Here is a 27,251-nt window from a genome sequence, read left to right as displayed (position 1 = left end):
GCTCACTTCCTGTTTGGACTCGCGTGCAGTGGCGGGAGATTCCAACATGGCGGTGCAGCCGAAGCAGAACCTGTCCATGGACAGCGCGTCCGAACACGGCTTCCTCAACTTCTTCTTCTCCATGCCGGAGAAACCGGACACAACCTTCCGCATATTCGACCGCGGCGACTACTACACGGTCCACGGGAAAGACGCCGCTTTCGCTGCGAAAGAAGTTTTCAAGACGAACGGCGTCATCAAGCACTTGGGTTCCGGTAAGCTAGCGGGGCGTAGCTTAGTATCAGCTAGCCACATGCTATCAGCTGCTTTTTAATGAGCACAACCCAAATGGGCTGACTTTTTATGTCTTGGCCCCAAAATGGTAGAAATGCGTGTACGTTTTTAAATTTGACATGTCTCGGTGGCCAGGGAGTCGTAAATTGGAGAGCGTGGTGCTGAGCAAGCTCAACTTTGAGGCTTTTGTGAGGGACCTGCTCCTGGTCAGGCAGTACCGCGTCGAGGTGTACAGGAACCACAGCAAGAGCAGCAAGGAGCATGACTGGAAGATTGAGTTCAAGGTTTGTGTGTAAAGTATAAGCAAACATGCGTATACGTTAGGATATTACATAATGTAAGTGATTGTGTGTATGTTTTTTTCTGCTGTTACAATTTAATGTACCTCATAGGATAAATAATATATCATTACGTCTCTCTCTTTCAATATTGCTTTACAATCCAACACCGATACCAGGATTTAGCAAACTCAAGACAACTATTTTCTTTGCAATAATATATTCAATTTGCCCTCACTGTTTGAAACACCGTATTCTGGTTAAGCTTGCGTTTGTGGAAAAAGAGTGAACAGATCAGCCTGCCCATTTTCAGCCATCTCAGGAGGCTGACATTTTACGCAGCACATCCCCCTGCTGTTGACTGAAATTAACATCAAAGTGCCGCCCTCGTGCTTGCACTGTGAACATCACATGACCAAACACAGATAACAGAGCCGTGAGTTCAAGTGGGTTTTTTGATGCCCAATGTGGTTAGTGAAACAACTGTCCTGCATACCAATCAGTTGCTGATTAGTCAGTGACTAACTTATAACTTTAACAGCGCTTGCTTTTCCATGCTGCGCGTTTGTGCACTGCCATGTATGAAGTAAAGAATGAAATGAAAGTCTTTTTTTTTATCCAATTAATAATAAAAAAAGATCAATAGATGAATCGATTATTAAAGTAATTGTTACTTGTTATACAGAACGATACCATACCGTGCTATTCTTCGATGTTGCAAAAAATGTTGGTGTTTTGGTTAGTCTGGAACGGATCATCGGCATTTCCATCTATTTCAATGGGAAAAGTTAATTTCAGATGTGTATAAGTGGAGTTACAATCATGGTGATGGAACAAATTATATTAGAAAGTTAAGGTGCCACTGTACTCCGTAGTGGGGAAAATGCAGGTACGACACACCTTAGTAATAGATCGACATTGTTAAAAAAAAAAAAACCTCTCACATTGAACACGATTTGTAAAATCAGACTTGTATGTTGAATTGTCGATCTCTTCCTTCTCCATTTAGGCCTCTCCAGGAAACCTCACCCAGTTCGAGGAGATACTGTTCGGCGGCGCAAATGGTACAGAAGGCAGCACGGGTGTGGTGGCTGTGCGCGTCGCCTCCGGCGTGGTGGGCGTGGGCTACGTGGATGCGACGCAGCGCACCGTGGGCGTGTGCGAGTTCCCTGACAATGAGATCTTTTCCAACCTGGAGTCACTTCTTGTACAGCTCGGCCCCAAGGAGTGCCTCCTCACTCAGGGGGACAGCAGCGCAGAAGGCAACAAGCTGCGGGAGGTTTGTTTTTGTCATCCCCTAAATGACAAAATATGACACTGTAGAATTCAAGTACAATTTGATACAGTAAAAAAAATATACGATTCAATAAAAACATTTGATACTAAGAAATGCAATACTAAAATAAGCTGTGATACAATTGTGAAAAATACGATACGAGGTGATACAAAAAAACCATACAATACAAAAATAGCAGTACTGTACAATGCAATATAAACAAAATGTATGGTTCAGTACATGCTACGATACAAGACAAAAAACAGCAATACCAAAAATATGACAATACAATATAATACAATTCAAAATGAATATGGTAGGATGCGATACAAAAAATATGCTTTGATACAATACAAAAAACACAATACAAACAAATAGAACAATGTAAAAAAAAAAAAACATGAGTCAATACTATATGATAAAACAATGTCCTCACTCACTAAACTAGGACGAGCGAAACATTTCAGTGTTTTACAACAAAAAAAAACTATTTTTAAAAAACTATCAAAGAACAACTCAAAAACATCAAATATCTTTAGGACTGTCTCAAATGAATCTTTTTAGAATCGATTATTCCATCGATTACTCGAGTAATGGCCCCCCCAGAAACATTGTTTTTGACACTTGCAAAAAAAAAAAAAAAGTTTAGACTACTAATCAACAGTTGTATTTCCCCAGTTTCCCATACTGACCAATCAGATAAATTCTGAGCATTGCAAACGAAATCATTTTTTAAAAGAATGTCATTGTCTGCCTGCCAAGGGCATTGGTGCAAGTGTTATTCATTGTAAAGTGCATCTGATCTTCATTTTTTCATTATGCAACACGTTACAGTGTGACAGTGTTTTGTTGTTTTTAAAACCCCCAAAATACAAGCAGCGTTCAGTCGACTGAAACGGAGCAGTGCGTCACGGCCGCTGTCTCGATCCTCAACAATCATGCTTGGGGTGGCGTATGCTGTGCAGGTGGTGCAGCGCGGCGGCATGCTGGTTTCCGACCGCAAGCGAGCCGAGTTTAGTAGCAAGGACGTGGTCCAGGACCTCAACAGACTGCTGAGATCCAAGCGGGGAGAGGCGGTGGCCAGCGACACCCTCCCGGAGCTCGACAAACAGGTGAGGGCCAGAGGGAGGCGAATGCTGGGAAGTGTCACGCTGGGAGCCTTCGCGCTCCAATCTGAAAATGTTGTTAACAAAAGCACACATCAAATTGATTTGTACGGCGTGTTTAAAAGCAGCAGGGTGACTTAAAGTGCTGTGCAGGGCTGCAGCTAGGCCTGACCAATGAATCATATTCAAATCGACATGGCAGAATAGAAAGCCATTTTCAAATCGCAAAGGCTGCCATTTAAAGAAACAAACTGCTTCATACAGTTGATAGGTAGGCTTTGTGTGTGCGTTTTTTAAATTTTTTATATGTATGTATATTTTATGTATGTATTCATACAGTGTCTAGATCAATTCAGTGCTTACAGAGTGCAGTCCAGCAGTTTGCTTGAGACCGCATTGTCTCATTGCGCTTTCCCGGGCAGGTGGCCGTGTCCTGCTTGGCCGCAGTGGTGCGCTACCTGGAGCTGCTCTCCGACCAGTCCAACTTCAACTCCTTCAGCCTCACCTCCCTGGAGCTGGGTCAGTACATGAGGCTGGACAACGCTGCCGTCAGGGCGCTCAACCTATTCCAGGTGGGCCATAACACTCGCTCGCATTAGTGTGTGTGTGTCCTTAATTCTCGCTTCCTGCGTATGACACTTTTGGCCTTTTTTTTTTTTTTTCAGGGCGCACCAGACGACACCAGCGGCGCCCACTCGTTGGCCGGGCTGTTGAACAGGTGTCGCACACCTCAGGGCCAGCGACTGGTCAATCACTGGATTAAGCAGCCGCTCCTGGACAAAACTAAAATCGAAGAGAGGTAATGTATTTATGCGTTTGCGCCTGTCGCTGCTGCAAACAAGGGTGAACAAAGGTGTCGAGCTTTTTTTTTGGTTTTCATTGAGGGCCACATCCTCGAGGAATTGCTTGGAATGGGGAAACCACAGAAATGGCCCGGAGTGGAACAGTATGCCAAAAATCCTGGTTGGCTATGTTTCATGGCGTTCAAGCGTGTGACTTGAACACGAGGCTTGTCCTTTACTTAATAGGTTTCTTTTCATAACCCCAAATTACATACTCTGATTTATTCTTTTCTTCATTCACAACAAGTTGCTTTTTGTCTATTTAGAAACAAATGGAGAACAAAAAGAAAACATATTAGTGTTGATACTGCTCTTCTGTACTCGGCCCCATAAAAATGTTCCAATACTACAACACAGACACCACTTCACCAGCCTGATTATATATGAGATCCGTACAATAAAGCGGATTTTCCTAATAGGAGACAAAATAGCATGCTACGTGAGATATTTACAGATTTTTTTTATTGGTTAAATAAGCACCCAATGTCTGTTACTGTTTTTTTAATCGAAGAAAGCAAGTTTTTTTTTTTTTTTTTTCAAGGAAAAATCAAAGGAAAAATAATGGCAAGCTTTTGCGGGCCACATCAAATGATGCACAGAGGGTTGTCTTGATCGGAAACCTTACGAGATTTGCCGACGTGCAGGCTGGACCTGGTGGAGAGTTTGGTGTGCGATTCAGAGCTGAGGCAGACGTGCCAGGAGGACCTTCTGCGACGCTTCCCCGACCTCCAGCGGCTGGCCAAGAAGTTCCACCGCCACAGCGCCACCTTGCAGGACTGCTACCGCGTGCACCAGGCCGTCAGCCACATCCCCGCGCTCGTCACCGCGCTGGACAGATATTCAGGTGGCACACTTTGCCCCGTGGCAAACCTCTCTTCTAAACCCTTAAAAAAGAGGTCCAGGGGACATTTTGTGTCGTTCACTTTTTCATTTGGCTGGGCGATATAGCCTGGGGGGGGGGGGGAATCTGATTTCCTATTATAGATTTTGTCCCTCCTTCAATAAAAATAATGCTTTTTGAATTGCCACCTTCTTGGATTTGATTTATTTTTCTTGAAACCAATCACAGACTTATACATATACGGGCTCCTTTCTCGTCATACACAAAACAATTATTCCCGTTATGTTGTCTGTTCCTTAGCTAAGGCTTTTGGCCTCCTTTCTCTGTCCTTCCGAGTTGCAAAGGAAGCAACATTGTAAGTGGGGCCCATCCTATATACATGTTAAGTACATTATATGCACTGTCGACCACATCATGCAATGCTGTCATTTGCCTTTCTCGATGTGCTACGATGGCCATTTATAGTGTTTTCTTGGAACAAAAGGGGGCGGGGGGTTTATGGCATTGATGTGTGATGTTTTCATGCACTTTCGTCACTCTTTTCCAGCCTGTGATGTTGTTTTGTTTCCTAGGCAACCACGGGGTCCTGCTGCAGGCGGTCTTCATCTCCCCCCTCAAGGACCTCCAAGGTGACTTCAGCAAGTACCAGGAGATGATTGAGACAACCCTGGACATGAACCAGGTGTGACTTTCTTACACTTTATTCTCATGCTTAAATGAGAAAGTGTTGGGGATGCGCTTGGATGATCATGTTTACGGGTGTAACGAAAGCTTGTGTCGGAAAATCTGATTGCAAAGATGTGTGCGCATTAGTACATGAACTAATGAATCGGTCTCAATACAGCTTGAACCGGCCCATGGCCTCGTCAAAAAGTGATGAGTCGATATGAATCGGTTTGTTGCTCATTTGTTGTTTCTTTGAATTTAATGAACTTGAATGCTTTGGTCTTTGGAGAGCTTTTTATGCGTTACATGCTACTAAACATGACAAATTGACTTATTCTCTGGTCTTTGAAGGAAAAAAAAAAAGTTTTTTCCCTCCTCAATATAAATGTATTGATTTTTCCACAGTTTTGAATCCCCCCCTTAAACCCGAGGTTCCCCCAGAAATTCAACACCTCCCAAATAATTGCCATCTCAGCCCCTGTAGCAGATAGAAACGTCATTCCAGAAGAATTGGTAGACCTTAGACACGTGGCTTTCACACAGCCCCGAGTTTATTATTATTTACTGTTTCAATCAAAGATGGAATCCTGTGATTAAAGGCCAAGTTGACTCCCAACTGGTGGGAATCTTGAAAAACTATCAACCGCTACAGTAATTCAGGCATGTATAAAACCTTTGTCCAGTCAGTGGCTTCTTCAGTTGAAATCCTCCAAGAGCTGTGGAAAACTCACAATCAACGACCCTTCACGAATATTGATACCATTCGTGGGTTTCCGACTTTATTTGAGGCGTCATCTCAGGTCGCGTACATGGCGTTGATGTTCACAGCGCCTAGCCGAACGCGTGAATGCTCACGATGGTGTCATTTCAACCCGATCGCAGATTGAACACCATGAGTTCCTGGTGAAAGCCTCGTTCGATCCCGTGCTGAGTGAGCTCCGAGAGAAGATGGACGCCATGGAGAAGAGCATGCAGGCCGTGCTCGGTGCCGCCGCCAGAGAGCTAGGTGACGACAACACGCTGGCGCGCGCGCTCACGCCGGGTGCATCCGCAGGTCATAACAATTCGATCAAAGTGCGGAGCAGATAATTGAGGATCGAGATAGATAACGTGTGCTGAGGAGCCATAGAAATTCTTGGCCTCGCGGTCAAATGTTCACTTTGTCCTGAACCAATGTACAGGATTCGGTGATGTTGGACAGGAGGCGGCGTGGAAATGTGCGTTGCTGCTGTGTTACAGGGCGTAAAATAAATGGGTCAACTTCAGGCCTCCAGGCAACGTTATCCCCAATCAATATAGTATAGCAGCAATATGGAGGAAAAATGAAAAGACACCTCTTAAGTGTATGCGATAAAGTAGAGACGGACGGCCCTATCAAAGACTCTGCACGGCAGGAATGTTGAAAGCGTTTGACATTCGGAGCGTTCTGGTCACGGCGTCACAGGTTTGGATGCCGGCAAGACGGTGAAGTTGGAGTCGAGCGGCGTGCTGGGCTTCTACCTGCGCGTCACCTGCAAGGAGGAGAAGAACCTGAGGAACAACAAAAAGTTCACCACACTGGACGTGCAGAAGAATGGCGTGCGCTTCACTAACAGGTTGCTGTGCTCGTCTGTGCGTTTCCTTGTCTGCGTTTCTCTGCGTCTGCCTTCTCACGCCTCTGTGCGCCGCTGCCCGTTTTGTCTGACCTGACCTGACCTGACCTGGCAGCAAGCTGAGCGCGCTCAACGAGGACTACGGGCGCAGCAGGGAAGAGTACGAGGAGGCGCAGAACGCTATCGTCAAAGAGATCATCAACATCGCCTCAGGTGTGGAATGCGTGTGCGTGTGCGTGTCATCCATTCGATGGGTATGTGATGAGCTGCGTCTCAACTGCCAGCAGACTCTCGAACTTCAGAAATCCACACTATCCATGCACAGAGAGCCTGGTGGACTTTTTTATTTTTGTTCTGTTTGGCGGGGATATATATATATATATATTATATATATATATCTATATAAATAAATGAAACAAGTTAACTAATTAATTAGATAAACTGTCTTTCATATTAATTTGTGGTTCATTTGCCCTTATTTTGACATAAGCCTTACATATAACACCAAAACATTTGTATATGCTAAATCTGTGATTGTTTATCATTATACAGATTAATTTGCTGCGCGTTTAAAAAAAAAAAAAAGAAGAGCACCTTGGAAAAAATAATTAAATTCGATTATTTTTCGGTCATTCAGCCCTAAGAGTAATTGCATGATGTGTTGTTATTTTTTTTTTTTCAAACTGGAACTAGGCTACGTGGACCCTCTGCAGACACTTGGCGATGTGGTGGCGCTGCTGGACGCGGTAGTCAGCTTTGCCACGGTGTCGGTGTCGGCGCCCGTGCCTTACGTGCGTCCACGCCTGCTGTCCGACGGCCCCCGTCGCCTGGAGCTGCGGCAGGCGCGCCACCCCTGCATGGAGGCGGACGCCGACACCTGCTTCATCCCCAACGATGTGGCTTTTGTGCAGGGCCAAAAGAGCTTCTACATTGTCACAGGCGAGTGGCCCCAAATTAGCCATATCATTCCTTTACAACTTTATAGAACCATTTGCTACACGTCAAAATAAATTTAAAACTTTTTTTTTTTTTTAGGGCAACTCCATTTACAGGAGGTGTCGTTTTTGACTCTTTGGAGCTCTGTCTACACATGTACAGAATTGCAAAACTGTTCCTGAAAAATATTCCCCAAACTATTTGTCATTTGCTTGCATTGCTTGTTGCCAAAGTATTTGTCCGTCATTTGGTCTTCAGGGCCAAATATGGGCGGAAAGTCGACGTTCATCCGCCAGGTTGGCGTGATCGCTTTGATGGCGCAAATCGGCTGCTTCGTGCCCTGCGAGGAGGCGGAGCTCAGCGTGATTGACAGCATCCTGGCCCGGGTGGGGGCCGGAGACAGCCAGGTGAAGGGCGTGTCCACCTTCATGTCTGAGATGCTGGAGACGGCGGCCATCTTGCGGTAGGATCTCGCCGTCCCTTAGCGCCGTCTCGGCCGCGGCCTAACGTGCGACTCGTTCGCCGCAGCTCGGCCACGGACAAGTCGCTGGTCATCGTGGACGAGCTGGGCCGCGGCACGTCCACCTACGACGGCTTCGGCCTGGCCTGGGCCATCAGCGAGCACATCGCCGCTCGCGTCGGCTGCTTCTGTCTGTTCGCCACGCACTTCCACGAGCTGACGGCGCTGGCGACGCAGCAGCCCGCCGTGCACAACCTGCACGTCACGGCGTTGACGTCGCAGAACACGCTCACCATGCTCTACAGAGTCAAGCCGGGTCAGTCGCCGACACGCTAGCCGACGTTTTCCTTTCGTAGCTAGCGCAAGGCAAACGTGTTAGGGTTGAACGTTGAAAAATCACTTTATCACTGCAACGTTTCATGAAACAACGACGAGTAAACGTGTGGACTGCACATCTTAAAGCACCAATTAGAATATTGATTACAATATACTTGTGGAACAAAAAAAATACAGCTTACCAACAGACCCAAATGAAGATTTGCTATTGTTTTTCAAAAGTTTCACCTTTTCGTTTGAAAATCGAATTCTACTACATTGCGAGGTGATTTGAATTTGATGAATTGTTCAGCCCAAAATGAGAGTGGGGCAGGGGCGCAGGGAACAAACTTAAATGAGCATGAAAGCGCACACTAAAATGTTTTTTTTTTTTTTGTTTCTATTTCGTATGGTTACTTTTGAATTCCCTTGCGGTGAGGATAAGTATATATATTTGTGTGTGCACACTTGAATGAACTGTGCGTGATCCAGTGGGACGAAGCGCTCTTCACAGGGCTCTTTTGTTCGTGTTTGAGCGCCCCTCCTCGATCGCCCCCCCCCTAAAATCCGCCAGCAAATCGATGCTCCACATGCGTCTCGCTGGTGAGACAAGATTGCATGCTGGCTAAAGTCACTTCCAGCTTGAAACCGCCACCTTGTGGAATTCGGGGAAGAATTATTCCATTACATCCTGGGCCACACAAGGAGCAGACTTACATCTTGCCTATTACATCTATGACTTGGTTGTAATTTTAAAAAACAAAAATAACAGCAACAAAGGCAAAAAAAAAAAAAAAAATGTCATAGTTTTAAAATAAACAAAACATTGTGATTAAAAAGTTTGTGCGCTTCCTGCCAGGTGTGTGCGACCAGAGTTTCGGGATCCACGTGGCGGAGTTGGCATGTTTTCCGCCGTCGGTGGTTGCCATGGCGAAGGAGAAGGCCGAGGAACTGGAGGAGTTTCAGGAGCCAGCGTCGTCTGCCAAGGGGGACGAGCCAGAGGCCAAGAGACGGCGCAGCGACAAACAAGTAAGCGACGTCAGGGCTTTGGAAACTTTTTGGGTGCCGCCTCAGATTCCTTCCGCCGGTTAAACAATTGCTGTATGGACCCCTGAATGCTGTGAGAATGAAATGAGTGGCCTACTGTTGTACTGTATTTTGTGGTTTGGGCTGCAAAAAAAGTACTTCAATATGATTGGCTAACGGCTATTAGTCCATTAAAGTGAGGTTCCAATGTAACTAGTTTGTTTCCCAATATGTACTTAGATATTGTTTGCCTAATAATGTAATTGCCTAAATCAATTTGTAACTTGTCACAATATCAAAAAAGTGTGCTTGCAAAATAATTGAAAAAAAAAAAAAAATCTGTAGTAATTCGCGAAGGTAACCCAACTCTTGTTGGATTTTTTTTTTCTTGTTTTACACCATTGACAGAATAACAATTGTGCTTTAGACTAATACTGTGCACTTAAAATATGATACGACCTAATATATGTCAAATTTTACGGACCTCTATTTTGAGCGACCTTGGTGTGAAAAATGCAGCGCAACATAGGGGTGACATTTGGGACGGTTCAATTTCTCGATCTTTTGTCGTAGCGGCGCAGACACCCGACCCTCAAAACGGCACTAGACTTCCGTCATCCGTCTTCTCCCACCAGGTCGGAGAAAACTTGATCCGAGACTTCCTTGAGGAAGCCAAGTCACTTCCCACCGCCACCATGACTGAGGAGGAGGTGAAGGCGGCCTTGAGGCGCATGAAGGAGGCACTGCTCGGCAAAAATAACGCGTACGTTTCTGAGCTGCTCGCACGCTCGTTTCCTATTACCACGTCTTGATTGTTTCACACTTGCTTGGTGTCACCCGTGGAAAACAACTATACCACAAAATACAACAAGGTCACTTTTGTTTGTACGTCTTTCTGAAAAACAAATTTTTTCCACATAGTGGCAACCTTTTCGTTCATTTCAAGCTGCTGAAGCCCTTAGAGTATGTTGTACAGTTTGTCAGTAAAGCTTTGTTCCGGGAAGGTCTTCTGTTATTTTCAAATCATTTTGATGCATTTTAATCTGCTTTAAACTGTGACATTGGCGACATTTTGTCACTTGAAGCGTTGGCAATCGAAACAATTTACAGCAGGCTCCGCCACGCTTCAAAAAGACACGAACTGTGCTTGCTGAGGTCAAAACATTCCTCCTTGCATTTTCTATAGCACTTGAAATCATTCATGTCACAGCCGAGCTGGTTGACTTGAGGACACTTTATCCTCTTTTTTTTTATTCAGCAGAATGAAAAAAACACAAACCATGGGGATACATAGTCAAAAGATTTTTTATTTTTATTTTATTTTTTTACCAAATCTCAACAGAATATGTTTTCTGTATTTTGGGATAACAAAAATAAAATGTTTTGGAGGGGGAATGTTTATCTCCCCCCCCCTCTCAAAACACAAAAGCAGACAAAAATGTTAGGGGGAAAAACATGCATCTCCACTTTTGAGGTTTTCTTTTTATTTGAAATAAAGACTGTTTAGGATTAATATTTCTTTTTCTTAATTTAGTGAGATTATCTCTCTATGAAACGGAAAAATTCACATTTTCCATTTTTGGGGGAAACTGTACAAAGAAAAAATCCTATAGCTACACTTCTTTTTTTTTGTGCATTTCTAATGCTGAAAAGTTGTCCTTTTTAATGTGAAACGCTATTTTTTTGGGGGGGGAAACAAGTGTAACAGAAAATGTTTTCTTTTTGCTGAAAACCTCCAACAATGTATGTTCTTTCAGAAAAAGAAAAAAAAAATCTCTACATTGCACACTTTTTGTGTTGTGTAATTTGGGATAATAGTGACAAAATGGTTGTGTGTGTGTGTGTGTGTTTGTCTTCCCCCCCCCCCAAGTCAGCATATCTTTAACCCTCGTGCCATGTTGACGTTTTTACCCCTCGCGGTATTTTGACCAAAAGATGGACAACACTTTGAAGTGTGATAACTAAGTGAATGAATATTTTTTTTTACTTTCAAACCACTCAAAATGTTCAGTTGCACCAGACCTCTCCATACATATATCGTTTTTATTTATTTATTTATGGCCTCTATGGACACAGCAGCTGTGGTATGCTAATAGCAAAACTAACTATGCTGTATACATCTATAAAATAAAATTGGAATGGATTAATATTGTTTGTGAAATACGAGTTAAGCATTATAATCAACCCGTTTTTGTTGATCTCAGGGGGCGACCATTTTCTGAGCAGTTTTCTGAAGCTGAGCCATGATTGGTTGTTAGCTGAGCCCTGAGCAACTCTGATGTCATTTTCAGTCGACAGCAAGTGGCAAAATGTGGCCGCCTCCGGTGATAGATTAAAACGGCTGAATTTAGCTGCTTAATTCCTATTCCACAAACACAATATTAATCAAAGTAGTGTTTGATTAGTTTAGACTAGTGAAGGAGCATAGAACATAATCATGAAAAGAACATTTTTTGCGTTGACTTCCGCTTGAATGAGCATTAGATGAGAAAATTAGTATGAATATAAAAAAAACCCGATGTAACTATAAGATCAGCCATCAGAACAAACACTGCTAAATATAATACAAGAAGACTCCTCAGATCTAATAAAGTTTTATTTTCTTAAAAATGGCCAGTTTCCTGTTTTCCTCTTTTTTTCCTTCCAAAGAAAGAGGAAAAAAAAAAGTATACCCCCCTTTTTTTTTTTTTTTTTTTTTTCAAATTCCAACTAGCATCTACATAATGGTTATTGAATACTTCACAATATATTAAGTCTAGATGTTATGGTACATGCATACGATTCAGGCTGCATGAGGAGCCACAGTCACCACGATACACTGGGGGGGGGGTGCGAAATTAGGGAGGAAGGGTGGGGACTGCAGATCAACTCTTGGTGGTCCAGTTTAAAAGAAAAAAAAAAAAAAGGAGCTCAGACGCATCCTATTGGAACCCTCTCCATAAAACACTGACTGCATCAAACTGTATACACACACACACACACACACACACACAGGTTACACACATTTGTACAAGAGTGGGCGGAGTGGCCCCACCTGTCAATCAAGCCGAAACACAGAGAGAGGGTTCTTTAGTGTTTAAACCAGATTCTCTTTCACAGAAAGAACTTGAGCACTGGCTCACCAAGGAGCATCTGCAGCCGTTTAGACGGGGGATGGGACGGGAGACAGGACAGGACGCTAACCAAAGAAATAATAATTATAATATATAATAAAATAAAAGACATTCAAATACAGTCAGCTTTTTGCTTGGAAATACAAAACTACATGATAAAGCGTTGAAATAAAATCCATTGATCAGAATGTCTTTTTTTTTTTTTTTCCTTTTTTTCTTTTCTTAAAAAAAAAAAAAAAAAAGCAGAAGTGCTCCACACGCACACAAAAACTACACACAGGTGCGAGGAATCTCTTAAGTCTTTCCTCTGCCTCCCCCTAGTGGAGCTTCGCCTGCACTTCCTCGCCTTCTGCGCCGCACGTCTCAGCGTCTCTATGGGGTCGGGTGCGGGGAGCGGGAGGGGCTTCTGCGTGTTTGTGTGTGCGCGACGCGCTGTGGTGTGTGCGATATCGTGCCGCCAGTCCCTTCCGCCCTGTTCTTCAATTATGCTGCAGCGTGTTGGACTCGATAGGCGGCGCCGAGTCGTACAGAGTGTCCGTGTCGTGCGTGGGCTCGCCCGCCAGCGTGCACGGGTTGGACAGCGTGCCTGCTCCGCAGTCGCAGAAAAACCTGGAGTAGAGGGGGAACCATGTCAGCAACGTCAGCAACGTGGACGTAAGTCTCCACCCCCTTTTTTGTTTTTGTTTATAAATATTACACAAATGAGACCAGGATGAATTATTTCAATGTTTTCCACCATTGTGACCAGTAACCTGTACAACTCAATTGCAGGGAAAAAAAATCTGTCACAAGAGATCAACATAACCGAGATGTGCGCGCACTCTCTTAAAACTGGGGGTGTGGCCTTTTTAAATGGAAGTCAACACACAACTGCCAAGTATCCCCGATTCACCCCAAATAAGGTTACGCTGCTCTAGTGGGTTCTTCCCGACATTGGTGTAGTGTCAGCTTTCAGCAAAAAAGTCATAAAACTCACGAGAGCATCTGAACTTTATATGTGGTTAATCAGAAGTATTTGAAAACTCATTCAGTCCCAAAGACATTTGTCTTTTCACAGTCCAGCCATTCAATTCCAGGAATTTTTTTTTTTTTCCAAATTTTCACCAAATGAGGGTCTGGAAATAAATGTCTGGTACTGAATGAGTTGAAAAGGTGACAGTTTGGTGCTAACTCCCATTTCGCAGGAGCTTTAAAGTGATCAATTCCAAACCCAGCCGGACCTCCCATTTTATAGGAGGGTGTGTACACTTGCGCAAGCTTGCTCTCTCTCAAATAGAGTTGTTTTTCCCAATTAATTTTGCCCGTATCGCATTGAGCGGCGAAGCTTTGCGTTTATGAATGTTGATTTTTCGTCAGGGTTTGTTCAAGGTTCGCAAATGGTCCCAAAGACGTTTGCCAGCACTTTTAACCCTCGCAGACTTTTTCTTTTTTTGGCCGCCTTCGAGAATGTTTATGACTTTGAACGAATCCCGACAACATTGGCTACCTCGGCAAACCTTGGCCATTTACTGGCGTGTCGGCTTGAATGACTCAAACCAGACAGTAAGTGGCGCACTCTGCCGGTTGCTCCCGAGCCGCAAAATCCATCGCGCCTCCATCACATTGTCGCGGCTCCAAACGGCAAACAATAACCCGTCCGCGCCGTCGACGTTTCCTCACCGATCGTGCCGTATAAACTCCACGTCGTGCCCTTGGTGGCACTTCTTGATGCAGTTGACGCAGATGGCGTTCCTGTCTGTGGTGTTGCAAGTGTGACACCTGGACGACAAGGCGGGCGCCGTCAAGTACGGCCCGTCCACGCAGGGCGGCAACGTTCTCTGCTCACCTGTAGAAGTCGTGCATGGGGTAGCTGGTGTAGCTGGAGATCTTGTACAGACACTGTCCTCGACTCACCGCTTTCTCGATGGCGTCCTGGTTGTTGTTGATTTTATTGTCTGACAACAACGACAAAATGATCGCCTTTACTTCTAATTCAAATTTAGAGAGGCATCATTTGTTTTGTATTTTGGGCAAAAAAAACACAATTGGCCAAAGTGGACTTTTTGGCGCAAGCGTTTGTACCTTTCATGGTGACGTTGACGCCCGATGCCAAAAAAAGTCCCCCAAAGCGATTGTTGAAGATCTGGTTTCCCTCCAGGGTGGCGGTGGCGTGGTTGGTGATCTCAATACCTGGGGGGAAGACGGGCGTTTTTTTTTTTTTTTTTTTTTTGCGGGGCGCTTTTTGAGGCGACGGGACATTGCAAAGAACGCGTGACGGCCGTTCATTATCGTGACCTGCGGCGAAGCCGTCAAAGATGCGGTTCTTGCGCAGGATGGGGTGACTGTTGGTGCTGATCAGCACGCCGGCTTGAGCGTTGCGGAAGATGTCGTTCTCCTCCAGCAGGCCTGAACGCACACACGCGGCAAGGTGTGTGAGGGGCGCGCGCGCGCGCGTCCGCACGCGCGGCGCTGCGCTGTGCGAGGCGCAGCCGTACCTCTGCCTCCGTTGAAGATGCAGATGCCGCCGTCTCTGCCGTCGTGTATCTTGTTGCGCCTCAGGGTGGGGTTGCTGTCCGTCTTGATCCACACGCCCGCCATGGCGTTGTCGAAAATCTCGTTGTCCTCGATGAAGCCCAAACCTAGCGCGTCACACGCACGCACCGGCGTCAGACGCAGGTTTGTGTGTGCGTGTGTGTGCTCAAAGCAAATGACGCGGGGACACTTTGCGCAGACCTGAGTTGTAGACCAATATGCCGCCATTTTGTCCACCCCAGATCTTGTTGCGCCGAATCTTTGGATTGCTGCCCGTCCTGGAAACCACACACAAATCACACCAGGTTGTGTTTACACCCGGCAGGGCGTTTTTTTCTTTTTTTTTTTAAATGCCTTACGATTGGTTCTTGTTGTACCACCCCCGCTCCCCAAAAACGCCTTACATGTTCGTTTTTTGTGAAAAAAAGGCCATGTATAGTAAGACGTTTTTGTGGGGGGGGAAAAAAGGACCACCAAGACACTATTTTGGTGAAAAAACTAACCATGTATAGTAGGCCGCTTTTGTGGAAAACAAAAAACGACCATGTATAATTTGGTGTTTTTTTGTGAAAAAAAAAAACTGACCATGTGTATAGTAAGGCATATTTTGTGAACAAAGCGACCATGTATATAGGAAGGTGTTTATTGTGGAAAAAAAAACCCCACCATGTATAGTAAGGCGTATTTTGTGAAAAAAAACGACAAAGTATACTAAGGCGTTTTTTGTTTTTTTTTTCGAAAAGGGTGGTAAGGGTATAGCAAGGCGTTTTTTGTGAAAAAACGACCATGTATAGTAAGGCATTTTTTTTCCCGAAAAAACGAGGTAAATGTATACTCTTACCTTTTTTTTAAAAAAAAAAAAAAGGGGCAAGGGTATGGTAAGGCGTTTTTTGTTTTTTTTTTCGAAAAGGGTGGTAAGGGTAAGGCATTTTTTTCGAGAAATGTGGTAAGGGTATATATAGTAAGGCATTTTTTGGTGAAAAAACGACCATGTATAGTAAGGCATTTTTTTTCGAAAAACGAGGTAAGTGTATACCCTTACCTTTTTTTAAAAAAAAGTGGTAAGGGTATATATAGTAAGGCGTTTTTTTTTTTTAAAAGTGGTAAGGGTATAGTAAGGCGTTTTTTTCGAAAAAGTGGTAAGGGGATAGGAAGGCGTTTTTTTTTTCGACAAAAGTGGTTAGGGTAGTAAGGCGGGTTTTTTTCGAAAAAAGTGGTAAGGGTATAGTAAGGCGATTTTTTTTTTTTCGAAAAACGAGGTAAGGTTATAGTAAGGTGGTTTTTTTTTCGGAAAAAGTGGTAAGGGTATAGTAAGGCGTTTTTTTCGAAAAAGTGGTAAGGGGATAGGAAGGCGTTTTTTTTCGACAAAAGTGGTTAGGGTATAGTAAGGCGGGTTTTTTTCGAAAAAAGTGGTAAGGGTATAGTAAGGCGTTTTTTTCGAAAAAAGTGGTAATGGTATAGTAAGGTGGGTTTTTTTTTTTTTTTTTCTTTCGAAAAACGAGGTATGGGTATAGTAAAGCGTTTTTTTTTTTTTTTTTAAGTGGTAAGGGTATAGTAAGGTGTTTTTTTCCGAAAAACGGGGTAAAGGTATACCCTTACCTTTTTTTAAAAAAACGTGGTAAGGGTATATATAGTAAGGCGTTTTTTTTCGAAAAAAGTGGTAATGGTATAGTAAGGTGTTTTTTTTTGGTTTTTTTTCGAAAAACGAGGTAAAGGTATAGTAAGTCGTTTTTTTTTTTTTTTAAGTGGTAAGGGTATAGTAAGGTGTTTTTTTTTTTTTTTTGAAAAACGAGGTAAAGGTATAGTAAGGTGTTTTTTTTTTTTTTTAAAGTGGTAAGGGTATAGTAAGATGTTTTTTTTTTCCGAAAAATGGGGTAAGGGTATACTCTTACCTTTTTTTCAAAAAAAGTGGTAATGGTATATATAGTAAGGCGTTTTTTTCGAAAAAAGTGGTAATGGTATAGTATGGTGTTTTTTTTTTTTTTTCTCGAAAAACGAGGTAAGGGTATAGTAAGGCGTTTTTTTTTTTTTTAAAGTGGTAAGGGTATAGTAAGGTGTTTTTTTTTTTTTTTTTCGAAAAACGAGGTAAGGGTATAGTAAGGCGTTTTTTTTTGTTTTTTTTTAAAGTGGTAAGGGAATACTAAGGTGTGTTTTTTTCCGAAAAACGGGGTAAAGGTATACCCTTACCTTTTTTTCAAAAAAAGTGGTAAGGGTGTATATAGTAAGGCGTTTTTTTCGAAAAAGTGGTAAGGGGATAGGAAGGCGTTTTTTTTCGACAAAAGTGGTTAGGGTATAGTAAGGCGGGGGTTTTTTTCGAAAAAAGTGGTAAGGGTATAGCAAGGCATTTTTTGTGAAAAAACGACATAGTAAGGCTTTATTTTTAAAAAAACGAGGTAAGTGTATACCCTTACCTTCTTTTTCTAAAAAAAAGAGGTAAGGATATATAGTAAGGCGTTTTTTTGCTATTGAATATATAGGGACAATGAGCAGTCTTGCTTTTCAGCTCTCTAATGGCTGAGAGGATAAAGTTGTGGAGTTGTTAACCTGAGGACCCGGGTTCAAATCTTGGACATGCCATTTATATAGATGTTTGGAAAAAAACGACGATGTATAGTAAGGTGTTTTTTTGTGAAAAAAACACCTACCATGTAGTTAGGCGTTTTTTGCTATTGAATATATATGGACAATGAGCAGTTGTGCTTTTCAGCTCTTTACTGACTGAGAGGATAAAGCTGTGGAGTTGTAAACCTGAGGACCGAGGTTCGAATCTTGGACATGCCATTTATACAGATGTTTGAAAAAAAACGACCATGTATCGTAAGTAAAGTTACATGGTAAAGTTATCGTAATTTTTTTTTTTTTTTTTTTTTTAAACCAAGTTAAGGGTATAGTAAGGCTTTTTGGTGAAAACAAGAACCATGTAGTTAGGCGTTTTTTGCTATTGAATATATAGGGACAATGAGCAGTCTTGTTTTTCAGCTCCCTAATGGCTGAGAGGATAAAGCTGTGGAGTTGTAAACCTGAGGACCGAGGTTCAAATCTTGGACATGCCATTTATACAGATGTTTGAAAAAAACATTTTTCGAAAAACGAGGTAAGGGTATAGTAAGGCGTTTTATTTTTTTTAAGTGGTAAGAGTATAGTAAGGTGTTTTTTCGAAAAAGTAAGGCGTTTTTTTAAAAAAGTGTTAAGGGTATAGTAAGGCGTTTTTTTGTTTTTTTTTCGAAAAAAGTGGTAAGGGTATAGTAAGGCGTTTTTTTTCGAAAAAACAAGGTAAGGGTATAGTAAGGCGTTTTTTTTTTTTTTTAAAAGTGGTAAGGGTGTAGTAAGGTGGTTTTTTTTCGAAAAAACAAGGTAAGGGTACAGTAAGGCGTTTTTCTTTTAAAAAGTGGTAAGGGTATAGTAAGGTGTTTTTTTTCGAAAAACGAGGTAAGGGTATAGTAAGGCGTTTTTTTTTTTTTTTTTTTAAAGTGGTAAGGGTATAGTAAGGTGTTTTTTTTTCGAAAAATGAGGTAAGGGTATAGTAAGGCATTTTTTTTTGTTTTTAGTGGTAAGGTTATATAGTAAGGCGTTTTTTTTTTAATTTTTTTTTTTTCCGAAAAAAGTGGTAAGGGTATAGTATGGTGTTTTTTTCGAAAAAGTAAGGCGTTTTTTTTTGAAAGTGTTAAGGGTATAGTATAGTAAGGCGTTTTTTTTTTTTTTTTAAGTGGTAAGGTTATATAGTAAAGCATTTTTTTTTTTTTTTCCGGAAAAAAGTGGTAAGGGTATAGTAAGGTGTTTTTTTTAAAAGTGGTAAGGGTGTAGTAAGGTGGGTTTTTTTTCGAAAAAACAAGGTAAGGTTATATAGTAAGGCGTTTTTTTTTTTTTTTCAAAAAAAGTGGTAAGAGTATAGTAAGGTGTTTTTTCGAAAAAGTAAGGCGTTTTTTTTAAAAAGTGTTAAGGGTATAGTAAGGCGTTTTTTTCGAAAAAACAAGGCATGGGTATAGTAAGGCGTTCTTTTTTTAAAAAGTGGTAAGGGTATAGTAAGGCGTTTTTTTTTTTTTAAAAAGTGGTAAGGGTGTAGTAAGGTGGGTTTTTTTTCCCGAAAAAACAAGGTAAGGTTATATAGTAAGGCGTTTTTTTTTTTTTTTTCGAAAAACGTGGTAAGGGTATAGTAAGGCGTTTTTTTTTTTTTTTTAAGTGGTATGGTTATACAGTAAGGCGTTTTTTGTTTTTTTTTGGGAAAGTGGTAAGGGCATAGTAAGGTGTTTTTTTTTCGAAAAACGAGGTAAGGGTATCGTAAGGCGTTTTTTTTTTTTAAAAAGGGTTAAGGGTATAGTGAGGCGTTTCTTTTTTTTTTAAGTGGTAAGGTTATAAAGTAAGGCGTTTTTTTTCTTTCTTTTTTTTTTTAGAAAAAAGTGGTATGGGTATAGTAAAGTGTTTTTTTTTCGAAAAACGAGGTAAGGGTATAGTAAGGCGTTTTTTTTGTTGAAAAGTGGTAAGGGTATAAGTAAGGTGTTTTTTTTTTCGAAAAACGAGGTAAGGGTATAGTAAGGCGTTTTTTTTTTTAAAGTGGTAAGGGTATAGTAAGGTGTTTTTTTTCGAAAAACGAGGTAAGGGTATAGTAAGGCGTTTTTTTTTTTTTTTTTAAGTGTTAAGGATATAGTAAGGCGTTAACGGGGTACCTTACCTTACCTTAAAAAAAAGACCATGAATAGTAAGGTGTTTTGGGGGAAAAAAACGAGCATGTATAGTAAGGTGTTTTTTGGGGTCAGGTGTTTTGGGGGGGGAAAAAAACGATCATACAAATAAGGCGTTTTTTTGGGGGGGAAAAAAAACACCATGTATAGTATGGTGTTTTGGGGGAAAAAAACGACCATGTATAGTCAGGCTTTTTTTGGAAAAAGAAAAGTGACCACGTATAGTAAGGCGTTTCTTTTTTTCAGCAGCCGGCTTCCTTTGAGACCCAAGTCCTGAAACCTACTTGGAAACATTGCAAGCATATGAAAAAAAAAAAAGGAAGAAAAACTTACATATTACAGCCTGCTTTTAATAACTCGCGTGTGACTTATTTTGTATTTTTTAAAGTGAGTACGTACTTTTGGCCCACCCTGTTTATATGTGAAGGTTACCTTATTTGCACGCCGGAGTACATGTGATTGTAAATGTCGTTGTCCTCCAGCACGCCGTGGCCGTTGTCGTAGAAATACACGCCCACCTACGACACAACAAACGGCCACACCATGAAACCAATCGGACATCGGGACACATTGTTCCTCTTTCCTATAGACTATCAAAAAATTAAAAATTCTAATCTTCACCAGTGGGAAACAAATGTCAGTCAAGATCGCCACACCATGAAAGCAGTCATACTGTACATCCACACAGTTGTAGACCACCACTTACATTTCCTCGTTGTTTCTGGAAGCACATTTAAGAGGATAGTAGCGCTAGCAAGTGGAGAGGTTGTATTATTGCATGTTGGCCAAACCCACTTTGAATTCATTACCGCTAGCCTCAAACGACTACACTCAAATTACAAGAGGTTGAACTAAGCTAATTTCCAACTTTTCAGACTCCTCCCCCTCTCTCAATATATCATTTCTAGACTCTTTAGGACATTTCTTGCTTGCTGGCATGCTTTTTCCAAATGTGCACCTTGGCTCACTTCAGGTTGGAAAACACCGCTGCCGAGCGGCAGTGACACTCAGGCACTACACGGGCGGGCAATTGCGTCGAGCGAGAGTTGCGCGCTTGCGGGACGGGACCTGTTTGCCGCTGTGGATGCGGTTCTTGCGCAGGACGGGCGTGCTGCCCGTGGTCACCCAGACGCCCGCCAGCGTGTTGCTGTACACCTCGTTCTCCTCGATCACTCCTTGGCCCTTTTCGTGCTGCCGGCCGGTCACAAAAGTTTAGATTAGAAACAAAAGGGGGTGGGGGTGGGGGTGGGGGCGCGCACGCACACAAAGGCACATTTACCACATAGATGCCGCCGTGCTGGCCGTCGTGGATCTTGTTGTGGCGCACGATGGGGCAGCTGTTGGTCCGGATCTGGATTCCCGCCAGGGCGTTACCGTAGATGTCGTTGCTCTCGATTAAACCCCGCCCATCGCCGAATATGTACACGCCTCCCTGGTTGCCGTTGAAGATGGCGTTGCCTCTGTGTTGGCGACAAAAAGGTCAACGTCGCCGTGGAAACAGAGCACATCACTTTTCCCTGTTTCATTACAGCCCCCGAAAAAGCGCCACAATCTTTTGGTTGGACATTTTAGAAAATAGCACCATAACATATACAAGCGCAATAAAAGATGAAAGTAGTGAAATAAACTGTTTACTATACCACCCCCCCCACCCCCCACCGGCTCTTTCTTACCGTATCGTGGGGTCACTGTTGGACGTGATCCACACACCGGCAAAGTTGTTGGCGTAGATCTTGTTCTCAATGAACTGGCCCCGCCCCTTCTCGTGCACGTAGATGCCGCCCGTCTGGCCGTGGTGAATCTCGCAGCGCACCACCGTGGGGTTGGCGTACGCCTTCACTTCGAAGCCGGCGATGCGGTTCCGGTGGATGTTGCAGTTCTCAAAGTAGCCCTGAAAGCACGCGCGGCCAACAAATGACAACATGCAAGGCCATCGACCCAGGCGTCCGTTTTTTGCGCGCTTATCCAGGTTGGGGTCACAGGGAAAGGACCCATTCGCCAATGGCACTCGTTTGTGCCTTTTACATTCAGGAAGCGGGACCTGACTGCTAAAACTATCTTTTGAGTTCAACAGCAAGCACTCAACATTGCTTCGTCAACACGGAGCAGCTGTTAACGTCTTTTCTCTTATTCGCGCACCGGCAACATTAGAGTGTTGATCTCTGTTTTTAAACAGCTCTTTAGTTGATCATGTTGACCAGCGAGAAGCTCAGCTAATCAAGTCACGGGATGGAAAATTTGCTAAATATAGCCACCAAATCACTGAAGTTGGCAACACTTGGCGCCGCTTTTGCTCCTCTCTGCTGGCAGCCGCGTCGTCGGCGTTACGCCAGCGCGGGCGCCACCAAAGCTGCTCCGGGTTTTTCAAAACGGCCCCCGATCAATTCGCTCACCATGCCGTGATCGAACGTGAAGACGCCGACGTCTCTGCCGTGGTGGATGTGGTTGCGTCTGATGATGGGGTTCCCGTGGTTCTTGACCCAAATGCCCGCCAGTGCGTTGTTGCTAATCTCGTTGTCTTCATAAATGCCCTGAAAGGACGGGCACGTGCGCGTCAGCCGCCGCTTTCTTTTGCCCGCAGCGGGCGAGGAGCGCGTTACCTGCGCGTGATCCGTGATGTAGAGGCCCACGTTTTCGCAGTCGCTGATGTTGCAGTGCTTGATGGTCGGGCACGCCCCCTGGCCGCTCACGCACACGGCAGAGCCCACTGAAAGGCCCGAGCGGATATCAGCCGAGGTCGTGCGTGGCATCTCGGGAATAAGAGGCCAACTTATGGACATGCTCGTCAGACTTTTTCTTGCTCACCTGTGCACGTGGAGCGTATGATGCAGTGGTCGATGTTGGGACTGCAGTTGACGGTGATCTCCAGACAGTGGTGCGCGTTGTGGTGCTGCGCCGATTTGTCGTCGGGGTTAAACTGAGGAGAGAGCCAAGTGCTTGAGTCCCTCCACGTCGAGCGAGCCAAACGCAAGTAGACACTTTTTTCAATGAACTACTTCGGGTTTTAAAAAAAATTTTTTTTTAGCGGGTGTGAATACTGGAAAATCATTTCAGTCAATAACAAAGAAAGTGGATTAAAAAAATGCATCGGAGTAGTGAAGGAAGAATGATTGACTGAGGAGGCGTGACGGAAGGAGGTTGATGCCTCTCGTCATCTCTCTCACCTTTATGGTCATGTAGCCAACGTACGCGTCCTCCGAGCCCTCCATGAAGACAAAAGTCGAATCCCTGGTGTTCTCTATCACCACCTTGTCCGCCACTTTCCCAGGCGCTGAGGACGACGACGAGGAGGAGGAGGAGCTCGTTACGGTGTTACCTTGACTTACAAGTTGAGTTGGTGACCTTGACTAAGCTTGTCATTCAAATCAATATTTCCACGTTGAACTGAACTGACATTCATTCACTCCAGATCCCCCCCCCCCTTTAAAAAAAAAACACCATCAAGTTTTGAACTTTATAAAAATAGGACTTTTGTGTTAACGTGTGCTTTTCAGGGGAATGGGGGCGTGGCCTAGTGAATGCTATCAGGAGCATAGAGACACAAAAAGAAAAAACAACATCCAAGAAGACACATCTTGTAACTAGGCCGTCAGCACGCCTGTTGCTACGTACCCGCGCCAATCATGGTGATGGGCGACTCGATGTAGATCCACTCGTCCGTGTAGATGCCCGAGTGCACAAAAATGAGGCCCTCAAAGTGGGCCTCCTGCACACCGCCCAGCGCATCCTCGATGGTGTCGTAGTACTGAAGGGGGTTCAAAACACAAACCATAAAAAAATAAATAAATAAAAAACTTTTCAGCCCAGAGTGTTGGGACACTCTCTGGCAGCAACGGCAGGGCACGCTTGACTCACCAGCATGTTCTCCCTGCCCTTGTACCTGCTCGGGTTGCTGTAGAAGTGCTCGGCAAAGCCCGGCTTTACGTGGGCTCCTTTGTACTGAAACAGAAGCCGACGCGCACACTTGTGTCAGTCAAACATGATGGGAACATCTTAGGCCGGCCGCACACCGAGCCATGTGGCCGAATCCAAACCCAAATCAGGCAACTACTTCTCATTTTGATGCGCAATTACACAGCAGCTATTTAACATACAACAGCAAGTTTCAATGCTATTGAATTAATAGTATTGCTTATTCATACTGTTGTAACTTTTACATGCTGTTATTTATTATTATTTATTTATTTATTTTACGACAGTCATTTAAACAGTTACAATTTGTATTATTAACGCCGCCAGGGCTGCAACTAACGATTATTTTCATAACCAATAAATCTGCTGATCAGTTAACCAGAGAAACGCCCATGACTGGATTTGCATCCCTTTAGTCAAAAACAGGACATTATTTCAAATAGACATTGCGCAAACACAAACTAATTATGAGCCAGTTACTGGTTTGGTCCGTAACTTGTCGCAAAATAGGCAAAAATGTTTATCATTGGTTCTCAAAGTAAAAGCAGCCGTTTTCATTTTGATTCAACACAAAGTTAATCCGGTCCGCTTTCATGGAGGACCGCGGAAATCAGACATTTTGATCATTTGGACAATTTTTGAATCAAACGATGTTTTAACGAATCATCAAGTATCAAAAATAATTAGCACTATTAGCAATTAGCAATAGAATCTGATAATTAATCGTTGCACCTCTACATGCCACTATTGAATTCGTTGCATGCCGGCTATCAAACGTTACAAAAGGTTTACATGGTTCGTTATTCAGCCGTTGCGTACCGCCAGCACACCGTTGCGGTTGTTACGCAGCGTTCTTAAAGCCCACGCGGCAGGTTGACTACATAAAGGCCTCAGCATGAAAATAAATAACACACTAAGCAAACGCTACACTACTTATGAACGCGTTACATCCCAAAGGGCTGTTTGTTTCTTCAACTGTTGGCATGCCATTACTTTTGGCATTTTTCATTGCTGCCTCACCACTAACTGACACATGGTGCAAAATGGCACGTTTTTTGGTTTTTTTTTTTTCTTTTTTACTTGCAACTCCCAGAAAAGTCTCAAAAACCACGTTTTCCCCAGCTTTTAATGTTTAAATCGTCAAGGAGGCTCCGATCATGTCGCTACACGGAGAGCAACTCACCAGTTGCTGGAAGCTCTCCTTCCAGGGGTTGGGGTGTTCGTGCTCCTCGGGGCTGACCTGGTAGAAGCGTCCTGGCTCGGGGTGCATCATGGGACGCGTGTACTCAAACACCTCCATGTACAGACGCTTCCTGGGAGATCGCCCCCCCCCCCCCCCCCCCAAAAAAAAACAACAACAACAGACATCAGCTCGATGCATTAAAACAATAAGGCTAGCCCTGGGGGGGTGTCCACTGACCATAGTATGGGATCGTTGGCGAGCTGGCTGAAGCGCTTACAGACGCACGCCGCCCGGCACAGGTCTTGCTCCAGCAGGTAGGAGAAGATCTTCAGGACCACCTCGTCGGGGAGCTTCTGCTGCAGATATTGTTCTGCTGGCGCCGCTGAAAAAGGACCACAGCGACATGTCAGAAGGGAGGGGGGAAAAAAAAAAAAAAACAACAGCAACGTCACAAATCAAAGACTGAATTAAAAAGAACACAAACCTGGCAAGTCGTGGCTCTTACCGGACACGCGCGCCCGCTTGGCCCGATGGCCGAAGGCCTCTGTGGAGGACGTGGACGCTCCCTGCACAGAAGGACAGTCCGGCTCGCCACACTGAGACATACACACACGCACGCACGCACGCACGCACGTACGCTGCGACGAATAAGATCAAACCTCCATCAGGCTCTTGCTGGGGCAGGCGGCAGCAGCGGCGGAGGCTGCGGCGCTCCTCTTGGGGAGCAGCGTCTTGCGTCTGAGTTGGTAAGGACTGTTCTGCGCTCCTGGACCGGACTCCTCAATCGCCATCTCTGCTGCGGGAGCCTCCTCATCTACACACATCATCCATATATTTAGAACACGCACACACTTTGAGTGGAACAAAAAGTGCGGTGCAGAACACGGAGTGCAGTGTTAAGTAATGACAAAAAGAGCATTTTAGCTTGAAGCTCCCATACACGGCTGACAGTGGCTCATGTAAGGCAGACAAAGGTTGGTCGTGATTGATAAAGCTGTAATGGGGTCTATAACGCACACCTTCATTTTGCTGCTGCGTGAGCAATGTGATTGTGATGCAGTCCAACGAAAACGGGCCGCACATTTGAAGGGAGCGACAGGACGCCGGGCGAAAGGCTCCAAAAGCCAAGTGCGTAGCAGGCAAATTCACGGTGTAAACAAATGCCGCTAGCAGCGGCGGTTAGCACGCAGAACAAGGCAGGAAGCAGGCAAAGGGAGCAAGAAAGTCGTCAAACCGCCGCACAAAATGGACACTTGTCTAATCGGCTGCAAAGGCACATACATCCGTGTCCGTGCGGCGGTTTTGGCGCAGTGTTCGCCCAGCGTCGTCGCCCCAATGACGGCCGCTGAATGTTTTTGTTCCACCCCAAAGATGGCAGTGCTGCGGGACGCCGCAGATTTACACCCTCGGAATCGTTAGTGACAGCTGGGAATGCGGCGACACAGACAGCGAAGGGGGGGAAAAAACCATGGCGAGGGTGTCCGGAAAGGACAGCCCCCTTTCTCCCCCAAGCACAAGCCGAGATAAGAGGGCCGACATCGGCTGCGAGACATCGGCCGTCAGGCTACATACGCATTAGGCTCAGCGGAGACAACCCCCCAACCTTCCGCTAGCTCGTAGCCTAGCCGCGCTACAGTCAAGCCAAACAAAGCGCGGCCTGGCCTAGGCTACACACAGACAAGCCTCGGTCTTTTCTACTCGCGCCGAGGCCGCCAAGGGGAGTTCGCCGGGGCTCGCTCTTCCGCTCGACGTAGCTTTCGAGCCCACCGGGGGGCCTTGTCTTACCTCTGTCCCCGTTGTTCCGCTCGGGCTGCACCGGGCGCGGCCTCGACACTCGCCTGGGTCTCCGGTTGGTGGCTCTGACGGAGTTCATCTGGGGAGTTGGTCGCTGGTTCAAAACACGGAGCTGTCCTCGAGCCGAGCCGCGTCTAAATTTAACCCTCAGCTCCGTTCTAGCGCTCCGGCGGCCTCTCTCCGGTTACAGCGAGACGACTGCGACAGAGAACCCGCTGGTATTTGGGGTGCAATTGGCCGTTTTTCTCCGCCGTGTTCCTGCTTCCCCCCCCCCGTAACGCCGCTCAAGCCAGCTCCGTCTCCGTCTGTAGCAGGAGGAGCCATTAAGTCACACGGGAAACAATCGCGAGAAAAAAAAGATGAGCCACGACCTCTCGGGCCAATCACGGCGGAGCTTTCTTATTTCGCTCACGCGCTGGCCAACCGGCTAACGCCTAACAAAGAAGCT

The 27,251-nt window shown here is 44.5% G+C and overlaps 2 protein-coding genes across 4 annotated transcripts; one reads left to right on the top strand and one right to left on the bottom strand.

Moving 5' to 3' along the window:
* Positions 1–12,323, top strand: msh2 (mutS homolog 2 (E. coli)). 2 transcript variants are annotated; one of them, XM_086015954.1, is made up of 16 exons: positions 1–254; positions 409–557; positions 1,561–1,830; positions 2,793–2,939; positions 3,356–3,505; positions 3,599–3,732; positions 4,420–4,619; positions 5,189–5,298; positions 6,165–6,288; positions 6,727–6,877; positions 6,990–7,087; positions 7,568–7,813; positions 8,069–8,273; positions 8,339–8,586; positions 9,445–9,614; positions 10,247–12,323. In XM_086015954.1, exons 1-16 carry the CDS (start codon positions 47–49, stop codon positions 10,421–10,423), a joined length of 2,787 nt encoding a protein of 928 aa, XP_085872080.1. In that variant the 5' UTR covers positions 1–46; the 3' UTR covers positions 10,424–12,323. The 2 variants fall into 2 exon arrangements, with proteins under 2 accessions (XP_085872080.1, XP_085872081.1); XM_086015955.1 differs by having other exon boundaries at positions 10,185–10,413.
* On the bottom strand, positions 10,899–27,251 carry fbxo11b (F-box protein 11b). 2 transcript variants are annotated; one of them, XM_086015956.1, is made up of 22 exons: positions 26,795–27,251; positions 25,669–25,823; positions 25,494–25,575; positions 25,247–25,391; positions 25,010–25,139; positions 23,770–23,853; positions 23,527–23,659; positions 23,079–23,185; positions 22,720–22,831; positions 22,515–22,621; positions 22,308–22,445; positions 21,588–21,805; positions 21,194–21,374; positions 20,983–21,105; positions 20,347–20,432; positions 15,437–15,513; positions 15,199–15,342; positions 14,999–15,109; positions 14,786–14,893; positions 14,550–14,658; positions 14,384–14,482; positions 10,899–13,333 (listed from the first exon to the last, which is right to left on the bottom strand). In XM_086015956.1, the coding sequence occupies exons 1-22, from the start codon at positions 26,880–26,882 to the stop codon at positions 13,204–13,206; spliced, it is 2,667 nt and encodes an 888-aa protein (XP_085872082.1). In that variant the 5' UTR covers positions 26,883–27,251; the 3' UTR covers positions 10,899–13,203. The 2 variants fall into 2 exon arrangements, with proteins under 2 accessions (XP_085872082.1, XP_085872083.1); XM_086015957.1 differs by lacking the exon at positions 26,795–27,251 and having other exon boundaries at positions 25,494–25,605; positions 25,686–25,823.

This window comes from Filicampus tigris, chromosome 19 (assembly GCF_054856515.1).
Source record: "Filicampus tigris isolate MCC_2025a chromosome 19, RoL_Ftig_1.0, whole genome shotgun sequence".
Lineage (NCBI taxonomy): Eukaryota > Metazoa > Chordata > Actinopteri > Syngnathiformes > Syngnathidae > Filicampus > Filicampus tigris.
The sequence above is the reverse complement of the archived record's forward strand: the minus strand, read 5'-3'. Positions and strand labels throughout refer to the sequence as shown.